The following is a 23733-nucleotide window of genomic DNA, read 5'->3' on the forward strand; positions in this document are numbered from 1 at the left end:
GCAGGGCTGTCCTTAGGGGGGTGCAACTGGTGCGGTTGCACCGGGCCCCGCGATTGAGGGGGCCCCGCGGCGAACGGACCGAGGGGGGCCCCGCTCCCTACCTCACTCCGGGCTCCGCGTCAATTAAGGACGGCCCTGTCTGTTGGAATGTTTTTTAAACTGACTTCAGACTGGGGTGTAGGCTTTTTATTGGAAAAAAAGTCCTTGGGGGAAATAGGAATCAGAAGTGTTTAACAGGATTTCTGATCCCTGCGCTGCTTCAGATTTCTTCACAGCTCAGATCCTGACGTCACTTCAGCTGCTGAAGGCACATGTCAGCGACGTGAGATGCTCTTTAGCGGAGAGATGACACAGCTGTCAGCTCTTATTAAGTGGGTCATTTTTAAGGAAGCTGATGTCAACTCGGGGGTGATGTGGAGATTCAGGCTGTGTGTGTATGTTTTGGAGTAGTGTGTGTGTTTATTTCTCTGCGGTGACAGTGACAGCGTTAGTATGAGCTGATGGTGTCAGCACTTCATGTTTGTGTGTTCATGTCTGAGTGTTTTTGTCGGCTGTGTTGGATCAGATTTTGCTTTCTGCAGACCAAACCTACTCTCAATGGGCCTCATTCATGAAACATGAGCAGAACAATTTTTTGTGTAAATCGTTCGTAAAGCTGTTCTGACGTAAACTTGAATTCATGAAAATGTTAGTTGGTACGACAGAAATGTACACCTGCTCCTTACCAGGTGTAAATGGTGCGTAAAACGTTCTGTTCTTTTTTGCAAACTGATGACACTTAATTTTGACGCACTGCCATAATAATTACAAGTTCATTTGCCCTTGCCCTCTTTTTGAAAATTATATATTTTTTTGAGTTGATAACTGTAAAACGCAGCGCTTGTCACTGTCGCTATTTACCCAGCCGTAAATAGAGGACGGGTGGGACAAATAGCGACCAACCATCCTCAGACATCCCACCCTGCAAAAACTCATTTCAGGGAGGTAGTACCACCCCCGACTTCCCCCCCCCAAGCCTCCCAAGGTTCTATGGCACGTTTGATTACGTAAACTAATTTAATAGAATATTTTTGAGCACATATTTGAATTATTTACAGTACACACATACATACATTCATTACTTTAGTATTATGTTTTCTGTCTCAAATGGCTAAAATAAATGGTAATGCAACTCTTATGCATGCAGTTCATTTACAAACTTTCCTTTCTCTGTGATGTGGCTTGCTTTGCAGATTTGAGCGTTTTACTGGATGGCTCAAAGTCATAGCAGTCTGTGTCAATGACTTTATTAATTTTGCTTGAAATAAGAGATAACTGTTTGGTCTACTTGGCACATAGGAGTCACCAATCATCAGAGGATGATCATTCTGTTGCAATTCAAAACTTACTATCATGGCCATAGCCAGGGTTTGAAAATTAGTGAGGTGAGACAGAGATGAAGATATTTGTGAAAGATGTTTTCTGTTTTGAAAGGATAAACACTAAAATTATACCATAGTCTATTTATTGCATTGTTAATATTTACTATAGATTAGGGGTGGATAATTTTATCAGTTGTTTATTATTCATGCAACAATCCATATTACTGTTATAGTTTTCATTAATAATCATTGCACTATGATAACTTTGTCTAGCTCTTATGGATTTTTTTAGCATGACTTTGTGAAAATGTAACGACTACTGAATAAAATAGCATAGACTTCTTCATGGCTAGTGTTTGCGTATTTCATTTAATTCTGTAACCTACATGTTCTACAGATCTGTGTACTAGTGCTAAATGCAACTGTTTTTGATAACGTTTCTAATAGATAATATGATATTTTTTGCGTTTCCCTTACAGAATGTGCTATCTTGTCAGCAATAACATGTCCATGGGCTCTTTTGATAACTGTCAGTTTAAGGGCGATACAGTGTTGCCAGATATTGCTATTAAAACAAATAAAAACCGAAAAATAAAAACATTTTCAAATATTTTGAAAATAAGATAAGGATATCGCTGACCCTAAATTGTAACTTTCCACTCTATTAACTTTCTAAAGTGTCAAATTAAGTTGAACAGACAAGTCCAAAAACGCCTATAATCGCTGGATCTGGCAACACGGCGGAGGCTGCGCCCACGCCCTCAAGATTCGTTCACTCAGTCAGCGTCTCGCAGCGATCGTTTTCATACCATGGACGCTAAACATTCTTGCAAACTGTCTAAACTGAATTATACATGCAGACACTCATATGGTGATCTCATAGCTGGCTACGGTTATGATTATATATCACTACATGTGTCTCTCTCTCGCTTAAGTGGCGCTCTTTCCTCTTGCTCATACTCTCTTGCCTCCACGATTTCCGGGATATTGTATCTAATTTGCGGGCGTCAGGGAGCCACTATTAATATGCGGGAGACTCCCGGAGCTTCCGGGAGAGGTGGGATGTCTGCATCCTACTTGTACAACGACTGCCTACAACAATGAAGTCAATATTACTGGTTACTGCATTTTTATAATCAGTAATATTCTTCAAAATGAGATACTAGTAATACGTTGTCGCCGTGGATATTCCAAATCATAGCAACTAAAGCGTCTCGGCTGGAAAAACGCTGTGCCACCAAAACGTTCTCAAGTGCCAGCAGCTGGTCGTTTTAAGAAGAGCACCTGACATTTTTCCAGCTGGCTAAAAACTCTTTGGTGGACACACGTTATTGAATATTTATTGTTAGGCATATGGCCTATTAGTCTTTTTTGCATTTATGCTACGAGCGCCCTATTTACGAATGATTGGAATTCATTAACATACACATGTTTAACTATCAAATCGGACGTTTACGAAGCGTTTGTGAATCCGGAGCAGAGTTTTCGGGAAGGTCTGTTTTACACGCAAATTACTCAGAATTTACTCCTATATATACGCAAGTTTCATGAATGAGGCCCAATGATCGTAAATTGTGAACCTTGTGAAAAAGTGAATGTACATTATAGGACCCTCCCAACGGTCCCCATGATAACCACTTAAAAATGGCAATGAGGATTAACAACAGTAGAGTTCTATAGGTTGACCTTATGATCTTAAACATAACAAAAAATAAACGGAAGAAACCAGATTTTTTGGGGGCCAATTTTGGGATATTTCAGTATTCCATTGAAAATTTCATCAAGTGTGCATTTCCCTTTGGGCTAATTCATTACTTTAATTCATTTGTTGTTCGTTTCAGAAGGATTTGGATTTTTAGGAACGGGATTTCACACTCATCAGGATCATGTCACTTCTGACTTAACAAAACATGACACCCTTGTGTCAGACGGCCCTCCTTCAACCCTCACACACAGTCAGATTTAATGGATGTGTTTATGAATTTACACTTGTGTTCAAAATGTTTGGATCAGTAATATCCTTTTGGTTTGCTTGCCTGTTTTTTTTTTTTTATTTCTGTCGCAAATAAACCTTGTTCTTTTGAATCCTGAAAAAAAAAAGTATGCGTTTCCAGAAACATATTAACCAACATACCTTTTGTCAAAATTGATATAAGTAATGTTTCTTGAGCACCAAATCAAAATATTAGAATACATTTTTGAAGGATCACGTGACACTGAATTGACATGCCTCTATCTCAAAGAGTTGATTGGAAGTCATTCGGTTGCTCGGATAATAAAAAGCCTGGGCAGAGGACAAAGTTTTATGTTGCCGATAAGCTGCGTAGTTTATATTTATTCATTCAAGATTGAAAATGCTATGAATTGCAAATGTATTAAACCATTTACCATCCTGATGAAATTAAAAGGTCTTCGCATCAAACATGAGGCAGCACTTTCCTTTTAATACTTTGTGTGAACTGAAGCATTCGTTGTAGATGCCCTTGAAATGGTGTCTGAGGGATAAAAGGGAGTCAAAGATTGCATTGCTTTAGTGGCAGGATATAGACCCGTTCCTCTGAAGAGTTTTGGATGTTAATGTGGATTCACCAGGGAATCACAGACCAAATGATGAGCTCTGCAGCAAAGCAGCATCTTAATTGGGTTCCTGTGCCTTCGGAATGAGTTTCCTGTGCTGCCTTTTAATCAGACACGCATCAGCTACACCCCAATATAGATAATCAGCGGAGATGTTAAGATGCGATATTTACAAAAGGATACAGCTATATCTAAGATATATTCTGTCTTGTATTGGTGAGTGGATCTGCTTCAGAAGACCCCAACATAATGTCTGTCATCATATGATGTTATATTTGTAAAGCTTTCAAAGCAGGACTAACACCTCGCTGAGGTGTGTTGTCAGTTCCAGTATTGACTGCCAAAAGTATTCACTGTCCTTCACAGAGAGTTGTGGGGAATTTAGGGGATCGCCAGGGATTCACTTCAGCCGACATTCTGACTGCTGGGCCTTTTGTACTGTTTTAAGTGGTAATAACATGCAGTGGAATATCTGGATGTGGACTTTATAACATACACAATGTAGTGTAGGACTAATGCTATTTAAGGTTTTCATATCTTCGTTCATTCTTTAATTTCATGTATAGCTTAGGTCTGTGGTTTTCAAGTTATGAGAAACCATATTTTTGAGGGAAATTGAAATCTCATATCTGCCCAATCAAACCTGGCATTTAGATGATACATTCTGGAGCCTATGAAGTTTCTGTTCAATTTGCTCTCTATAGTTGACTTGGAGTGTGAGGAGCTTTTTGCATGCAAAGATGTTCTTGCATATGTATAGATTGACTATATTTTGGTGGCTGAATGCAGGATTTTATATGAGAAATGCCTCTTTCAAACGGTTCAAACATATCTGTCGTATAACTTTAGCAGACAAGTTGTATGGACAATTTCACTGTACCTTTTTTTAGACAAACTAGTATTTTAAACCTCTTATTCAGCTTTTTTGTGTTCAGCAGGAAGACAAAATTAACATGAGGGTGAGTAGATTGCAAAAGTGTAATTTTTGGGTGAATTATTCCTTCGTTATCAGAGCAATGTGTTTATTTATCATTTTTAAAGCCATTTTCTCTGTTATGGATTTTTGCTATTTTAATTAAAGTTTAATTCGCCTTTCATTTTAAACAAAACGGTAAGAAGTACACATCCAGTCTTTTTAAATAGCTTTTTTCATTATTTAGCAGAAGCATTGACAAAGTTGAAAGTAAATGGCAAAAAGCTAATTTTACTTTGGGAAAACTTTTTGCAACAATTTGATCCATTATTCAGAATGTTCAGGTTGCAAAATCTGACAAAAGTATTGATTAGCATTCATAAAAAGGGGTCTTATTTTCTAGTCTTAAAGAAAAAAATCTGCCTTGTGTGGAACCAATCAGCCAAATGTCAGGGGCAAATGTATTTTTGTGTTTTGAAAGAGCATCTCTCTAAACCTGAATGCCTTGAATGCCTGCAGAGTTGTAAAATTAGCATTGACTAACTGCTAGTTGTTCATGGATTACCAACACTGTGAAGCAGAGTGTATCGACCAGCAGGAACAAACAATATCTAATATTCACTTCACAAATAACAGCAGTCTCACAAACTAAATGAATTCCTCTCCAACTGCTCGAATTTGACCTGTAACTTGTGCCTTGGCTTTGTGCAATCCAATTGAATCAAACAGTTTAATCCAAGTCTTGTCAAGAGATTTGATCACTTTATATGATGAACAGATTTAATCTAGGCTTTTATTTACATCTAAACAATGGTGCACACACATACTTGGAGCACATCACATAAAATAAACACGGAATATCAAACGTGCATGTGTTAAGCATGAGAGGCAATGAGGTTTATTGACACACAAGCTTCTGTGTTTACCATATGTGAAGAATTCTATCTATGTTATGCCTAAATTAAATCTTTGCGTTATATAAAGTGATTGTAGTTCTTCACAAGACTTGGATTAAAAGTGGATTCATTTATTCATTATTCAACTTCATGATCGTTTTGGATCTTGGTTAGCTGGACTTCCGATAGAGAGACAAACTGCTCCGGTTTCATTAAAAATACCAGAATTTTTGTGTTTTGAAGATTAACCAAAGTTGATTTGTTCTGGAACAAATTGATGTTGAGTAAATGACAGAATGTTTGTTTTTGTGTGAACTATCCCTTAAATTTCCGACAAGGTCTGCTTGGTTAACTTCAAATTCATATTTGTGGCATGTTTTAGGTGTCGTACTAGACAAAAGGTGTTATAGTAGTTCTGTAACTGTTTTGTTGAATAGGAAACCCACCTTTACATGCCAGTTTTGCCTTTCATGCATACACGCACACGCACACGCACACACACACACACACACACACACACACACACACACACACACACACCCCTACATACACGCGCGCGCACGCCTTTCATGCATACACGCACACGCACACGCACACACACACACACACACACACACACGCACACACACACACACACACATCCATACCTACACGCGCGCGCACACACACACACAATCTTTTGGCCTTCAGGCATCAATTTACTGCAGGAATGGCTACATCTAAACAATCAACACACCTGCCTCTCAAATCCTCTGGACTGTTAAATTCATTACCCAAACAGCTATACAGGTTTGCTTTGTCCTTAATCTAACTGGCTGAGCTGTGTGGAAGGGAGTGTCTGAAATAGCTGCTTTGCAATTGCTTTCCCAGTCTGTCCAGCATGGCTGGCTTGTATGCTGGGCCAGTGGCACCAGAGCCCTGGGACCTCTTGCTACCAGGATGTAAAATTGAAATTTATGTGCTTGAATGCATGTGGATGTTGCCACATGTGAAATAAACAAAGCGATATGTGTTCATAACCCCCTTTTCTGCATTATTGCAGCTTTGTAGTTGTACTAGTCGCGGGATGTTGTTCTCTCTTTTGCAATGCATAACTCTTATGCAACTTTATATCTTGCAATTGCAAGTTTATTCGTCATATTTGCTATCTAATTGTATTAGTACGTCTCCCACTGAGGGCCTCACAGAAACATAATCCATCCTTGCTGACCAGATGTCATTATGGAGCTCCTAATGGCAGGAATTGAGACTCCAACAAACAGAATCTGTAACTGAAAGATCTGTTGCGGGCTGCTGAAAGCCCAAATACATTTGAACTGAAACATGGTTTTATATTCCAGCTAGAAAGTCTTATGATCTGAGTTGCAGACATGAGGGAATCAATGTAACCTCACATGCTGATATCTAAAGACCTTTTTAATGTAAGCTCCCAAAGCTGGTGCATCGTCTGAATTTTCTTCCAGAATTATTCAGAGTGCATCTCCACATGCTTTAACCACTGTGAATAAGAAAAGCTGATGTTCTACACCGTTCAATCTGAATAAAAGTACACTGTGTGATATGTTTACCCTAGCAGTCATTACTCGTGCACCCACAGGACACTGAGTACTTTTGGATTTCAAAAAGTGAAAATGATCAGAAACACAGAAAGGATTTCTCAGAACAGTAAGGTCATATTTCACTTCAAGAGCTGTTCTTGGGCATAACCACAAGATGAGATTTCATTAAGGTTTATGTTTCGAGCAAATTTGTCTGAGCAGTTTTTTTCTTGTTTATCACTGACTTTGAAGTCAATGGAGCATTTTATGAGTTGGTAAATAATAAAGGTGAATTATTTTTTTTATTTACTTATTTAATTTTTTAATCAGCGTTTACATTCAGTGAGTTACGTGGGTGAGTGGATATGGTCCATGTCTTTCATCATTGTGGTTAGTAAATGTCAAGCCTGTACTGGGATTTCACTGGTCCACTGAAGATGTTAACGCAGGTTTGTAGGTGACCGCTTTCATGAGGGCATCTGTAGGAAACTGATTTGGTGGTGTTTTTAATATTCAGAGTAGCAAAGGGTTAGCAGTGTTCAGTAGGGCTGTCAATCAATAAAAAATTGAGCTGCATGATGTGTTGATTTGAATTAATTTAGCCATGGCTACTTTGCTATAGAGTCTACGTATTGGTTAAATGTGTTTGTTAAATGACTTAAAATGCGTCCTTGTTACATGTACTTACTATTATAATAACAATTAATTATGCATAATTATATGCAAGTAACCCAAACCCTAATCCTAACCCTAACCATATAGTAAATATACATGTAGTTAATTAATATTACTCAGTATGTAAATGTATAATTACACTGTAACAAGGACACCTTAAAATAAAGTGTAAACTGACTTATTTAAAAAAAGTCCAAGTTATCCGGAGCTTCAATCTGAGAACAAGAGCTGTCAGTTTAATACTTTTTTTTTTTTTTTAAATATAATTAAAAAGAAAAATATTGAAACATATATGTAATTAATTGTACTTAAGTACAATTAATTACACTTATTATTATTAATACTGTAATTGTACTTAACCTAAGTGCAAATAATTATTTTTTTAAATAATATTATTAATTGTAAATTTTCTTGTTGCTGTTATTATTATTAATTCTAATACTAACACTACTAGTACTGCTACTAATATTAAATAAAATATGTGCTCAGTTGTATTCATTAAACATTGCTGAAAAATTCTAGTATTCGGAGTTAAGCTCCTACTAGAAATAAAATATGATCACTTATGTCTGTACCCAATTAGTCATTGCGTTCCCTTTCTCGAATAAATACCTCAAATACTGTTGCATTTTTTTTTCTCCCTCTTAGCCTCCAGGCAGAGATATTTATGCTTTAATAACATGCTTTCATAACATTTGATGACATTTGAAGATGCGACATTGAAAGCTGGCTGCACGTACACTTGAGGCTCTTTGTGATATTTTTATGGCTGATTTCTTTTGTTAACATGAGGTAATCACTGTTTGTGTCTCATCTCTTTGTGAAGGGTAAGAAATGAGTGCTTCTCTTTGTTCTGCTCACACAGATACATGTGCGTGACTGGCCCATCAATGATCTGGAGCTGTTACATGTATATGCGAGGAAAGGTGCTGCTTTCCCTTGCTAAGTGAGCTTTAATCTGCAATGAGGGGACTTTAAAACACTCAGATCCTCACGCAGATCACGCTGAAGGTCACAGTGAGCGCACCAGCTCAGCTTTATGAAGGGCCTTTAGCGTTCACATTTTCATGCTATAATAGACCTATTGGTGAAAGTGGATGTACAGCTGTGGACTGAGAGAAAAAAATTGAAATGACCCTTTCTTTATTCAGTTGGGTTTCCTTTCCTTCCTGCCTGCCTTCTTTCTTTCTTCCTGCTTTTTCTTCATCTTTCTTTCCATTTCTTCTGCCTTTGTTCATTTTCCTTCCTTCCTTTCTTTTTTTATTCCTTTCTTTTGTATTTCTTCCTCCTTTGTCCTTCCTTCCATTTTTGTTCTTTCTTCATTCCATCCTTATTCTTTCTACTCTTCTCCTCCTTTCTTTCTTTTTTCTCCTTCCTGTTTTCTTCCTTCCTTCCTGTCTTTTTTATTCCTCCCTTACTTTGCTTTTCTTTCTTCCACCTTTGTCCTTCTTCCTTACTCTTCTTCATTTGTTCATTCTTTCTTCCCATCCTTATTCTTTCTACTCTTCTCCTCCTTCCCTTCTTCTTACTTTCTCTTTCCTGTTTCCTCCTTCAGTGCTAACTTTCTTCCTTCTTTCTTTCATTCTTTCTTCCATTTTTTTCAACCATCCTTCCTTCCTTTTTTTATTCCTCCCTTACTTTGCTTTTCTTTCTTCCACCTTTGTCCTTCTTCCTTACTCTTCTTCATTTGTTCATTCTTTCTTCCTAAACTTATTCTTTCTACTCTTCTCCTCCTTCCTTTTTTCTTACTTTCTCCTTCCTGTTTTCTTCCTTACTCTATTCTACCTTTCTCCCTCATTTGTTCTTCCTCCTTTCATTCTTTCTTTCTTCAATTTTTTTCTTTCATCCTCTCTTCCTTGCTTTGCTTTTCTTTCATCATCCTTTGTCCTTCCTTTCCTCCTTCCTTTTCTTCATTTCATTCTCTCTTCTTTCCATCCTTATTCGTTCTACTCTTCTCCTCCTTCCCTTCTTCTTACTTTCTCTTTCCTGTTTCTTCTTTTTTCTATCCTACCTTTTCCCTCATTTGTTCTTCCTTCCTCCTCCTCAATATTTTCTACCTTCATTCTACCTTCTTTCTTCCATTTTTTTTCTTTCATCCTTCCTCCTTGTTCTTCCTTTCTACTACTTTATTCCTTCCTCTTTTCTCCATTCTTTCCTTATTCTTCTCCCGTTTATCTTTTATCCTTCCTTCTTTCCTTTTTTTTTTTCTTGTTTTCATCATTCATTCTTTATTACTTCCCCTGAAGCACTGTTTGGGGTCCCTGTGGGTATCCAGCCATATCCTAACCATATATACTATAGGTTTGTTTCCTTGCAGTGCAACCTCATACTGTATCTATGATAATCATAATGCTTTTACGTCTATAAATGTGCAATGCATTATACAACCATTTAGCATTTTCCTCTGGAGATATATGGCAAAAAAATGCTGAATATATAGAAGAATGTGTAAAAATATAGATGGTGCCTCTCATGAACTGGTCCTTCCTCTCTTTCTGTAGTGTATAAATGTGAGGAGCTCTTCACCAACAACACACACCGGAACCTGGCCATTCAGTTCCACTTGGAATGCAGTTATACCTGCCTGACCTACTACGAGTATCGCAGGGCCAAAGAACATATGCAAACAGCCCGCAATCTGTCAGGAATCGATGTTAACATGATAGGTAAGAAATATAATGTAATGTCAAGAAAAATGATTGTTCTGTGCAGGTGACTGAAGGAGGGATAAACTGCAATGTGTGACTGAAGTAACTGGAAGATGAAATGAATGAATGAAAGAAAATAAGGATGACCCAGCAGTATGGATGGAATGCATGAATGATTAAATAATTGTTTGCCTCTCTCAGGTGCTTTAGGAAAGAGAACTCGTTTTCAGGAGAACTTTCTGGCTCAGCTCATCTTAGATGTGAAACGGAAGGACAGTTCACCTGTTCCCAATTCTGAGAGTCCCTCCCTCACACCAACACCTAAAGAACTCTTACCAAAGGTACATAAAGAGTCTAAAATTATCTTAATGTCATTACAATGGCAGGTGAATTAAGATAAATTAGACTATTTGTTTTATTTGTAGTGTTGTTTTTTTCAGTTTATTGTATTAATAGTTTCTTTGTATTTTGTTTAATTGTATTTGTTCTGTTGCAATAAAATTATTTAGCTGTTGTCACTAGAGCGTCATATGCAGGATGAGTATGTGTAATATGAGTATAATTATTTTCTTTATTTTACTTTTCATATGTCATTTGAATCACTTGCATCACTTATGTGAGAGAGGGATTTCTACAATTTTTACTCTCATTTGGCACTTGAGTAATCATTTAGTTTACTAAATGATTCAGACTTGGTATTTAGACTTGAAAACCCGTCTCAGTCCCCGTGGGGGCAAGAACGGTGCAGTACTTATCCCATCCATCAGGGGGCGACATTTATTCTTGTGCTGACAGCAGACGTGACATTGAGCTGCAGTGAAGGTCGTGAAAAAAATTTTTTATTCAGATTTCCATCTGTCCCATTCTTTCCTGTCTTCCTCACGCTGCCTCTCTCCTCTCACCTACCCTGAGGCAATGCTTTACTTTTATTGCACATTTTTGGACGGCGGTTGAGTTTTATCTGGTGTTTGGCTGATCTGTGCAGTGGCATTGCTCTGTCTGGTGTTATCTGCTTTGGCTGCAAATATGACAAATTGGGGACAGACAAAGATTTTACGGAAAATTCCCAAACCGTATCTCCGTTTCCCCTTAGCTGGCCCCATTTTATGTGTTGTGGCCCTAAACATTGCATTAAATCATTTTTTCCAGGATGACTTGAGTTTTTGGATTAAACGTGATAAGATCAGTATTGCTTACAAACTCTGAGCTGATAGCACTCCAGTGGGTCTTGGTTGTCGTTTGTCTGCATGTGAAGGCTTTTCAGGTAGAGTGTCCGTGTGTGAGAGCTGTCAGACTTAATTTCATGGGAATTGAATTTGAACATCAACAAATTAGATTTTAAATAGGCTAAAGCAGAGGAACATGTTCATTTGCATATGCCCCGACCCAGCTAATAAATATCAGTGCTGATTATATTGATTTCTTGATGCATGAGCTAGCATCATTTTCTCATTTCAGGTAATATTTCATGAAATAACCCTTCTAAAGGGATTAAAGAGCTAAATGCTTGTTTTGGGACACTTTAATAATGTAAAGTTCGACAACAGGATGGGCAAAGTTATGAATGCTGTTCCTAATACAATAATAAATATGTCATGTTGCCATAACTGAAAAAATGGTGTTTGAATTGTTTACTCTGTCTCCTTTTTCTCTCATCTAAACTGTGATCTGTGTTTGTCATACACTTTTTAAGGTCTTTTTGGGATCTGCTCTGGTTCTCATGCCTGTGTGTGTGTGTGTGTGTGTGTGTGTTTATAGGATCATCAGTTGAGTGATGATACAGTCCTGAACCAGATTAACCTGGCAGAACCATCTGAACATGAACTTCCGGACCTTAGCGCTGAGGAACAGACCCTTATACTGGCCACATGGTGAGTGTCTCAGTCGATATGGATATGTTCTGTTTCAATGGTGGCTGTAGTAACAGGATGGGCGCCAGTACCTAAGTACTCTGACGTGACAACCGTTGACCGATCATGAAAAGCAGTAATTGTGACTGTTTTGTTGACTTCCGAACATTTCATACAGATTGAAAAGCAGTAATGATGACTATACACAGATACACAAAAGTGGCATCTTTTCTATTTTTTATTTGTGATTGCTTGCCACTGCATTTTTGGCAGTATGTTACAGCCCAGTTCACCAGACAGCAATTTGTATCAATATTGTTCATGGTGACTTTTGCTCTGTGTCATCATCAGCGCTCAATACTAAGACATTTTTTTTTTTTTCAAATGATGGTAGACTGTGTGTAACACAATGATAAAAGGAAGGAGTTTTTAAATTAAAACTACTATTTTTTTTTATATATATAGTACATTTATTTATAATATTTTATTTTAAATAAGTTGAATTTTGAAGTATAATGTAATGTTTAATATTTAGGTTTTGGTATTTCAGTAAAGTTCTTTTTTTATTTATTTATTATTTTACTTTAAGTCTCATCTTAAAATGCAATGCTAATGTTGTGCAACAATGCAAAAGCAGTGAGATCTGATGCAATGTCCATCCGATAGATGTGCACATAGACCAACGGTTAAAAAAAACGGATCGAAATGGTGCAAAAATTTCCAACCCCCAATTACTCAAGTAGACATTACTAAACTAATAACTGCAAAATTGTAACTGTGTGCTGAACATTTTAGATATTTAAATCACCATTCCTCTTTTATTAAAACAGTATTTTACGTTTATTTGAATTGAATCCACATATGAATTTGTGAGTAGCAAGGATGTTGCTGTGAACGTAAAAGTTTCACTTTTATAGAAGTTTTAAATCTTGCAGAGGAAATGCATATGCTGCCACTGTCAACAGTTAAATGAAACACACATCCCTTTTTTTGCCACAAGTGTGTGTGCATATGTCTCTTGGTTTGTGACGCTTTATTATAGACTGTTTTAAGAGTCTACCTTGTGCATGTGAGATTGAACACATCTGAAAATCAGGTTGTCAAAGCCCAAGCCAAACCGTTTTACGAGTATGACTTCAACAGGTCCTCTGGCTGAAATGTGCTTAAAAATTCATAGACCCAAAAATCCAAGGAAAAATTGTCTCCTCTTTGTCTCCTCATCCTTGAGATTAGTTTTAGTAGCTGTAGTATTTTAGTTCCAGACTTTTAAAGGTCACATATTTTACACATTTCTGGAGTTTTATTTTAGGTTTTGATGTCCTTAAGAATATATATTTGCGGTATAAGTACCAAAAACCATCTCAATATATTTTTACAGCTCCTCTCTCAGGAGCTCTGCTGAGAACAGGTCGATTTGCCGCAGCTCGACATTAATCATGTTGGGGATGTGTAAATCATTGTTATTGCTGAGAGTCTTGTTTTATCTTAGTAACTTTGAAGTGCTGCGTCAGGCCTTCATCTTGCAGAATGTTTTTTGTGCACCCTGATAGCGGTCTTCTCCATCCTGAATAAAAAAGTGGATGGTCATCCACCCCCATCTCAGCCCTGGGAGGAGGTGCGGGGTTCTTCTACACTGCTCTCTAATTAGCTTTGTACCATCCTGTGCGCACTGTTTGTTGTAGAAAGGTCGTCATCCTGCCCGACTGGCTGCTAGGAGACAAATTGCAGGCGTTGAATAATTAGCAGGGCGTAATTATGCAGGCCAGGGACCTTAATTGGGCTGTGTGATGGTTGAAGGTGAATTATGGGCCGTCATTGGTGCAGTCGAGCAAAACTGCACGTACGGTTTAACGGCATTCTGTTGGAATGCGAACAGCCCACCATACATTTATTATCCTCGGCTAACGTAAAGAACTCTTGACTCAAATGAGAAATTCAGACAGTTACAACTTGAGGAAAGTAGCTGAAGTTACCTAGAATATTGAGTTATGGGTATAATAATGGGATTAAATAATTGAACTGCTGAGTGAGGGTTGAGATGTGCGAGCTCATATTTTATCCTTTTGACTGTCTGACAACTTTGTTTTAATGCCTCTACTGCAATAGAACGGGTGAATTTCATGAAATGCGGGGGTCGTATTTCAACCCAAATGCAAAAAAAAAAAAACGCAAGAGAAAAGGAAGCCTATGTTTAAGATCTATCTTTCTATCTGGGTACATAGTTGAACTTCGTTTTCATTCATTCCTTTTAATAAATGAAGCACAAATTACTGAGAGAATCTTCCATGTAATAATGAGACTTTTATGCATTACACTAATGTGTCATTATGCAAATAAATCATAATGGAAGGATTATTTCGTAGTTTTTATTTATGAAATATGTCTCAATTCTCAAATGTTTTAAAAGCTGAAAGAATAATGGACGAGGCACAAGATCTTGCATGCACTGGGATTTTTTTTAATGATCATTTTTTGTTTCCTTGACTTGTGAACTAAAAGAAACGTATGCTTTATGTGCTGATTTTTTTGATTGATCATGGTTTGTTGTTTTGCAGCATAGACTTTCAGAAGAATAATGCAGTTCACAAGCTAAATGATGAGGAGCTCCTGGCCTTCACGACGGTAAGACGCATGTTTTTCTGTCTTTCTCTCACTGGCACACTGCAGTTGACACATCTCTTATCAGTGCATGCAGTTGTATTTTCAGTCTGACAGATGGGGTGCATGTAAACTGGTCTCTCTCATTTGGTGACAGTTTTGCGCCTAGAATGTGTCTGTTTACACTAACAAACACAAACCAATGAAATGGTCTGTCGCTTCTGTTGCTCTGCTAGGAATGTATAGAATTAATGAGGTGTCATGACCTTGCCATTTAAGCTGCACTGGTCAAATCTAGCACATAGGTTTACATACCCCTGGTGAATCTCCTTTCATAAGTTTAAATCAACACAAGTCATTTAAAAAGATTTTTAAATAATAAAACCATTTAGTTACATATAGTTAAGAAACTGACATATTTAACAGATATTTACATATATTACACAACAATTATAAATAAATTTACATTGATATTATCCGGTTTAAAAGTAATTTATGTAGAATTTGGGGTATTGCAAAAAAAAAATGCAAATAAATGATCCATAATGTGCATAAAAACTATATATAGTGGATACAAACATGCATAAACATTCTTGAAAGTCATGATTTTGTTCTCTTAAACATGGGATGTAAATGCTGCTTTTATTTACAATTCCAGTATTCATCTGTTCATTCGTTCATTCATTAAATAATTCAATATATTAAATTTGCGACTTGGGTGGAAGCAACTAATTGACTGTTTGTAGTCTTTAGCAGTAATTTTGCACGAGTCTCTGGTTTGCTTCAAGTCCTGTAAATTCTTTAATTTCCCAACATTCTCTGCACATTTGAAATAGTCCCCAAACTTTTGAAAAGTTTGAACAATCTGGAAAATTGAGGGGCCCCGTACATAATAAAGCTGTGAGAGTCATTGATTTGTGAGGAGGCAACACACAATATTGAGAACCAAGAGCCAAAATTTAACCTAAGACCCAAATTTAAGTTATTGTATTGTAGAATATATATGCAAAAACCATATGTTTTTTTTTCTATGCAAAAACGAAAACATTAAAAATGCCAAACGCATTCTGCAGGGATATGTAAACGTATGAGCTCAGTTGTATAAGTCTTTTTGACATCTGCATGCTGTTGAAGATTTGACTTCCAGACTTTGTAATGTCAGAAAGTATGAGATTTGTTATTTTGACATGTCTTTATATTTTTACATGTAGCAGTTTTTGACAGCTTGGGTGAGAATGATAGACAGATTGAAAACTGCCCATTTCCTTTTAGCTCATTCACTCAAAACTCACATTACAGAAGAGTGAAAAACCATCGGAAACCTAAACGTCTGGTCAGTTATGAGGAGAGCAAAACTCACTTACTGAAACTGAGCTAATGAAGACACTTCTCTGCCAGCAGGCCATAGTGTCTTCCTCGATAATCTTTAAGCCACTTCCTGTTAATTTAATTAGTTCAATGTCACAGCCACAGACAGACAATTTGGAAAGTTACCCTGAGGGTCACTTCTTTTAATCTGTAGCGAGCGTCCCACCATTAAGGTGTGGAAACAACGATGTGGTTATTCTTATTAGCAAACACCCTCAACTAAAGCACTGCATATGTTCTGCTTAATCGATGTGTACCGGTGTACCGCAAATGAAATCTGCTGTGAACATCATTTTTAACCAGCAGCAAATTAGCATACAAAGAGTTTCTAAATCAGCAACCTGTGCCCACCAACAGCCTCAATTATTTCTAGTCTGTTATTGCTGAGGACAGTTGTGTGTGATTTATATCCGTTTACAAATGTCTCTGACAGCAAAATCAACCACTTCACAATCACAGTTGTGCCTCTCGCTCTATTGTGGAGGTGCCATGTTAAAGCGCTTGTGTTCTAAACACATTCAGTCTTATTTATGTAGCTAAAAAAAGGGGTGTCAATGCTTAATATGTGAAAATGTACATTTTTCAAGTAAAATATGAGCATGAATGAGAAACAGCTATTCACTAATGCATTTTTCCATTCCCAAGTCTTATTTTACTGAACATTTGTGCATTTTCCTTAACTGGCCCGGAAAATGGTTAATGTTCAGACTTGCAGTGAAATTATTTCAACTACTTAAATTCCAATTGTAATAGCATTTCCTGCATATGAATGCTTATGTAAAAACTAGTTTTATGTAATTGCTATATTTTTAATATAAATAGATTTTTATGTATTTTAGGTTTTGTGCATTTTAGCATTTATGTAAATATTACTATTAATATTAAAACAATTGACTAAATGTTTATATAAATACTAAAAAACAAGATAACATTATTCATAATTATTATAATTAAATGTATTTAATCACAATTTATTGTTGTTGTTGTTGTTGCTATTATTATATTTAATGTGTGTAGTCATTTAATTACCATGATAGGTTATCTGCAAACCATTGTATTCAATACAATACAATAAAAAAATATTGAATTTTTTTTTTTTTTTTTACTCTCCTTTTATTTATTTATTTCTTGGTACTTTACGTGCTGTATTTGCTCTCACACACACACACACACACACACACACACCTTGTATCTTGTAATGTGGACCTCAGATAATGCCAACCCTGAAACAACATACAGAACTACCAAATTTTGCTATAAGTTTGATTGCGTCATATAATAATTGCTGTTAATAGTGTTCATTGTCTGTTTGATTACGTCTTTAATTGATTTATCCGTTCATTTCTGCCATATGTACATAAACTGACAGTCACCACTGATAAGCTACTACTAAATATTGTAGAAACTTAATTTTCTGTAAAGTTACTTTGCAAGGATTTGTATTGTAAAAAGCGCTATACAAATAAACTTGAATTGAATTGAATGTCAGTCTGGTTGAATCTGAATTCTCCTGTTCTTTTAGCTGCTTGTGTAACTGTGGCTGATGCTGTTTAACAGTTCTTTAGCTCATTTTCAGGGGTGATGTTTCAGCTTGTCCCTCCTCCTACGTTGTTTTCTTCTTTTCTAATTTATACTTGGGTTACTGCCCTACCCTTCTTCACAGACTCCGAATCTATTTGCATTCATTAGAAGTTGCCTTTCTCTGGCTCTCGGAGGGCCTCGGCTGCTCCGCCTCGTCTCGCTGTTCAAGGCTTGATATCTTTATTTGTACGAGCAATGAAGTGAGTCCTCTGCTCTCGTACGTTCGGCTGTGTGCACTTCTCTCTAAAACTCTCCCACGTCTTGGAATGAGGTCAGTTCTTTTCGAGTGTTTCTGTGTTATGGCCAATTGCAATTTTCCCTAAAGTATTAAGTGACTTTCCCAGACAACTTTAACCTTGAGAGGACATATTCCGACGCTTTGACAAATACCCGCACCTGTTCTCATGGCTGTAGGGCTGAGATGTTGGTGGTCTCTTCTTGAAATTAATCCCTCCTAATCAACACCTTTTAAGATCACAGATTGTTGAGGAGCCCAATTAGGTGTGGTACTGTGAAATATGGGTTTAAATCCGTGGAAGGTTTGACTGTCTGACAGCTTTTGGCAAACAATTCAAAGCCAACTCGAATGTGTCAACACCCACCCCAGAGGTGTCACCACAAGTCATCAGATATGCCAATCTCAGGTTTGCTTAAGGTACGAGGCTCTGACGGACAGGGCGAAGCAGTGTGATGGATTGAGCAGCAAAAAGGGAAAGAGAAGGAAAAATGTGTCTCCAGAGTCTGACCCAGAGGTTTGCATCATATTCGGCAAAAGCTGTTAAGAGTCCGGTCCCTCTGGAAAAATAATCTACACATCGAGCAAAGATTTCAAACAGCAGTTTCCTGTGCCTGATGGAGCTCTGCTTTCTGCATGAACTCTAGAGTCCATATTTTAAGCAGGTTGGAAATAAAATTAATGGGGTAGAATAGGCCTATGAGTCAGTTTGGGATGAGGACATCCTCTGCCTCTGGACATAATTTAATAGAAATCACTGTAGTTGCTGTAGTTGATGAATTTGTGCTCAAACACTAGAAAGAGATGAAATGATGATTATTTGGGTGGTTTTTCAGTATGGTTGGGAAGATTGAATCATTTCAATGCTGGACTGGAATATAATTGCTCATCAGAAAGGCTAGCATTGTTAATGAAAAACTATTATGAAGACAAAAACTAGCAGTAAAAAAAAAAAATCACCATAAAAATGACTTGTATAAATCCTTATATAAACACTATCTATCTATCTATCTATCTATATATATATCTATATATATATATATATATATATATAGTGGTGTGCGGTGTTGTTTTAAAATGAGGCAGTTTTATATATAAATATTACATAAAGAGAACAAATATAATTCTATTTTGTATTTTATTAATATTATTTTTTATTTAATATTTTTAATACTAATTATTATTAATACATTTCATAACTAAAGGCAGTAACAATTTGAACAATATTCTGGAAACAGTTTACAATAAGGATTCATTAGTTAACATTAGTTAACTACTTTATTTAACATGAACTAAGAATAAACAATAGCCTACTTCCACAGCATTTATTAATCTTAGTTAATATTAATTTCAACATTTACTAATGCATTATTAAAATCAAAAGTAGTGTTTGTTAACATTAGTTTATGCATTAGTGAACTAACAATGAAGAACTGTATTTGTATTAACTAATGTAAACAAAGATGAATAAATACTGTAATAAATGTTCAGTGTTTGTTCATGTTAGCTCATTATATGATACCTTATTGTAAAATGTTACCAATATTTTTTGTGAACTTCTGTTCTTTTTAATAGTCAACTTATTTTGGGTCATTGTCATAAAAGCTCTGTAAACACTGGCTGCGTCCGAAAGCTCTAAAATGCTGCCTTCGGAGGCAGCATTCCAAGGCAGGAAAGCATCAAGGCATGTCCGAATCCAAATTCTGCTTTACTTCCTGTCTCCGGAGGTACCTTCTTCTGATCTAATTTTGAAGGCAGCATAGGCCCTGTCCCAAATGGAACACTTCATGTGCACTTGCAGTCTTACGGACTTACAATGGCCGCCGCGTGTCCGTTAAGTCCACGAGACCGTAGGGTGTCCCATTCGTCATTTTAGCGTTCAGAAGGGTGCTCGCGAGCGCCCCCTTTGCGGCCGTTATGCACCCTCGATCCGCACTTCTGCTGAGCCCGCACTGGGGTGAGCTCCGCAGCAGACTTCTACCCGACAGTCAAAGCGGCATTACGTCACGAAAGTGCGGACTCGGAGGAAGACCGCGAGGGTTTAGGGTACCATTTGGGACACAGGGTCATAGATGTATCCTTCGCTGCCTTTGATATCCCACAATCCTGTGCGTTCCATTCCGTGACGGTTGGGATAAAAAATAAAGATGGCATCTGAAAGTTGCGTTTGGTGGTCAGTTTGTGTGTAAATGTATATTTCTGACTAACTTTTTGCACTTGATGTTATTTCTAGCGAGAAATAGGTATTATAGTAATTAAATATTTGTTTAGTTATCACTAAAACTCATCTATTTTGTTGTAGATCATTAAACCATTACGCTGCCTCAGAAGCCTGTCCGAAATCAGTTTCACAAGGTGGTGCCTCCGTGCAAAAACGCTGCCTGCAAAGTCATTGCCTGATAAGGCAGCGAGGCAGCAAGTCAGCTGCCTAGGCTTTCGGACGCAGCTACTGTCACAGACACTAAGATAACGTTACATCTTTCATTTCATCATGCTGAATGCTCACTGAAAACTGACGCAGTCATCGCGTTTTCAGACCATTTCCAGTTTTATTTTGATGTGACACAAAGTAGTGGTATTGAAGCGGGAGAGTTGTTTACTTTATAATTAGTCAATAACGCCATAATTTTCATCATTCAGACCGAGAGCTCGCACGAAAACAAGAGGCGGGATTTATCACACGAACCAATCGCATCCAACCTTAACCGATCATATCCATATATAGCGTGACGGAGGCATTGCCTCCTCTCACGTGATTTTTTTTTTTTCTCCCCCATTCATCTCAATGAGCCTCCAGAGAAGTCATGGCACGATTTGGTGTCTCTGTAGAAAGTCAATGGACCGAAGGGAGGCAAGCCTCCGCTGTAACTTTACCTGCGGGTGTCGCTATTGGACAGTGTTACTTTATAAAAACAAGTGACTTTTAGACTTTTAATATCATATTTAGTCATATTTGCGCTGTTTTATTTTTGTAATATCGATTATTTTCTCATCTAACTTTGAGGAGACTGCCTCCCTTGCCTCCTCGGCGGAAACGCCCCTGATATATATATTTAGAATTTATATAAATATTGATGATAAGCTATAACATTTGTAAATTTATGTGATTTCTAAAATACAAAAGGAAAGTCTAAGAGAAAATAATGTAATTTTGGTCCGTCTCAGATGGTTTGAATTTATTTTCCAAATCCTGATTTTTTCCCCCTATAGTTGTATTCTATCAAAACAAATTGTCCATTTAGACAAGAAGCAGTCATGTAATTGACGTGTAAAACAACAAATCACAGTTCATTTGCATATTCACCCAGTTATTTGTGTCATCATAGGAAGATGAATCTATTTGGTGCGGTTACAGGGTATGAAGACTAAAACTGATATTTAAACTGTAAGTGTCACTTTCATGGGAATGATAGATGGGTTTACAGACCTGATTGTGATTAGGTTTCGCTCATGAATGTTAATTGGATTATGGTTAAGTTAAAAGGTTAAAAGTACTGTGATTTTCAGAGCTATAATAACCTTGTTCATTAGTAGTCTGGTGTGTGCCAGGCTCTTTCTTTTCCATATTCTGTGTTAAACTCTCTCCTGAATGTCGTTTCTGGATGTTTCGTTTTACTGAGCTTCGTTTTAAAATGCATGAGCTATACAGTGTTTCCTATTTAACCTGCCTTATAGCACTCGAGCCATCCAAGAATAACCAGTGAGATGGAGCATAACGAGGGGTGGAGACTATCATTTATATGTCAGGATTATTTATTTTCTTCATCCTCAAAATGAAGTCTTTTCAGGGAAGGCAGGGAAGAGGACGTGTTCGTGGCTGAGTTAGCACTTCTGTAGGAACAGCAGGGAATACTTTCATAGCCAAGACGTTTAACGCTGCAAACACTTTCCTCTCATTTAATCATTTCTCTTGAAGGGTGGGAGGATGATAAAAATGTGTGCTGTCAGAAAAAATACATTGACGTACACCCTCAAAGGATGGGGATGTGCTCTTTTTGTGTTTGCAGTTATGTGTGTGTGTGTATGTCGGAGAGCTCATTGCCGTAACTCATCGCACAAATGTCCTGTCGCCCAGTGGATGACTTCTGGTGGTGAATTCCTCTGGTTTTAATGATCAAGAGTCATCGATTGACCTCAAATACTGTTGCACGTACAGCCGATAATGATTGTACTGAATGAAACGTTCCTATCATTGTCACGCGAAGTGGTAAATCATTTAGGACTTATTTATCATTGCACATTTGCATTACCAGGATCTGTTGGACATCAATAGACATTTGCTGCATCATACACTGACTCTAGTGCTCCTAGAAATCAATCCAATACCATGTTTGGCTGCGTTCCCAGATGCATATTAAGCCCAGTGTAGGATTACACTGTTAATTGGCAAATCAGGTTTGAAAAACCTTGTTTAGTTGACAGTATGTCCAGGAAAACTAGCTCTTTAGATGATGAGGTTGTTACACACTCCAGGTCAATAAAGCATTTGTTTATGTGTTCAGTCCCATTTTTAGCCATTTTTATAATTTTTATAAAGGAGTTTGCTTCGTACTGCTGTCTTATTTCTCTTCTTGATCCTTCCTGTAAACCGCAGGTCTTGGCCATGGCAAGAGTAACATCATTCGCATTAAAATCCCCCTTGTAAGTGCCAAAGCCACTTCGGTTTCAAAGAGCTCCTCATCTGAGATGAATCATATGGGTTTTGAGGCTGTTCTGGTCTGATCTCTTTGGTTTGTGATGTCATGGGTGGTAGCATCCGTTAAAATGGAGCCCAGCAGTTGGCAAAACCACCTGGGCGGTTTGTTCTTTCTCTATCTGTCAGCGCTTTCCCGCTGTTTTGGCCACTGGGCCACATGCGGTCACCTCCAGGGTGTGGCGTTTGAGCTTGTCAGCGGTTTAGTTTCCGTTGGTCATTGAACCCCCATTAGGGATCTCAACCCCTCCTACACCAGGTCAGTGTAGAGATGGTGTTATGTATGTGATGCGAGCTTGTGTTTGTTTGGTTGGATTGGGTCGTTTCCTCGCTGTTACCCATGAGGCTGATGCTTGTGTTGATCTCACCAGTGATCTCTGGCCAAGGGCAGTGCACTATTGGCTGCATTGTGTGCCTAAATCCAGTGCAGCCGAGTGTGAACACATTGGCTTTTCCATGGCAGTGTGTCCTGTCAGATCTAAGGTGAACACCTGCAGTTTAACTCATAAATCTTTTGTTCACTGAGATGGGCGTCTTCGTTGGGAAATGGCAGGTCTGCGCATCTTGAGAGTATTTCTGTCAACGGTGGCTAATTTGAGCTTGGATATGGAATGGTCGTGTCGCCTGCTGTTCATGATGTAATTTTTTTATGGGTGTTTCTTAAACTTTGGGCACTTTTATGTCTCAGGGGTTGATATTTAGTAAAAGCAACAGGTTCAACTTTTTTTTGTAATAGGATGACCTTTTTTTTTTTTTTTTTTTTTAACCATTCTTTCATTCGTTTTTGGTAAAAAAACAGT

The 23733-nt window shown here is 37.5% G+C and overlaps 1 protein-coding gene across 1 annotated transcript in view; it reads left to right on the forward strand.

Annotated features, from left to right (window-relative positions):
• ttc27 (tetratricopeptide repeat domain 27) overlaps positions 1-23733 on the forward strand; it is a 116343-nt gene that overhangs the window by 15212 nt on the left and 77398 nt on the right. Inside the window, exons 6-9 of the mRNA XM_016558088.1 lie at positions 10462-10626; positions 10810-10949; positions 12367-12479; positions 15014-15080. Coding sequence (XP_016413574.1) covers positions 10462-10626; positions 10810-10949; positions 12367-12479; positions 15014-15080 — 485 coding nt within the window. The remainder of the gene's footprint in view (positions 1-10461; positions 10627-10809; positions 10950-12366; positions 12480-15013; positions 15081-23733) is intronic.

Source organism: Sinocyclocheilus rhinocerous, unplaced genomic scaffold (genome assembly GCF_001515625.1).
Source record: "Sinocyclocheilus rhinocerous isolate Xijiao unplaced genomic scaffold, SAMN03320098_v1.1 scaffold851, whole genome shotgun sequence".
NCBI lineage: Eukaryota > Metazoa > Chordata > Actinopteri > Cypriniformes > Cyprinidae > Sinocyclocheilus > Sinocyclocheilus rhinocerous.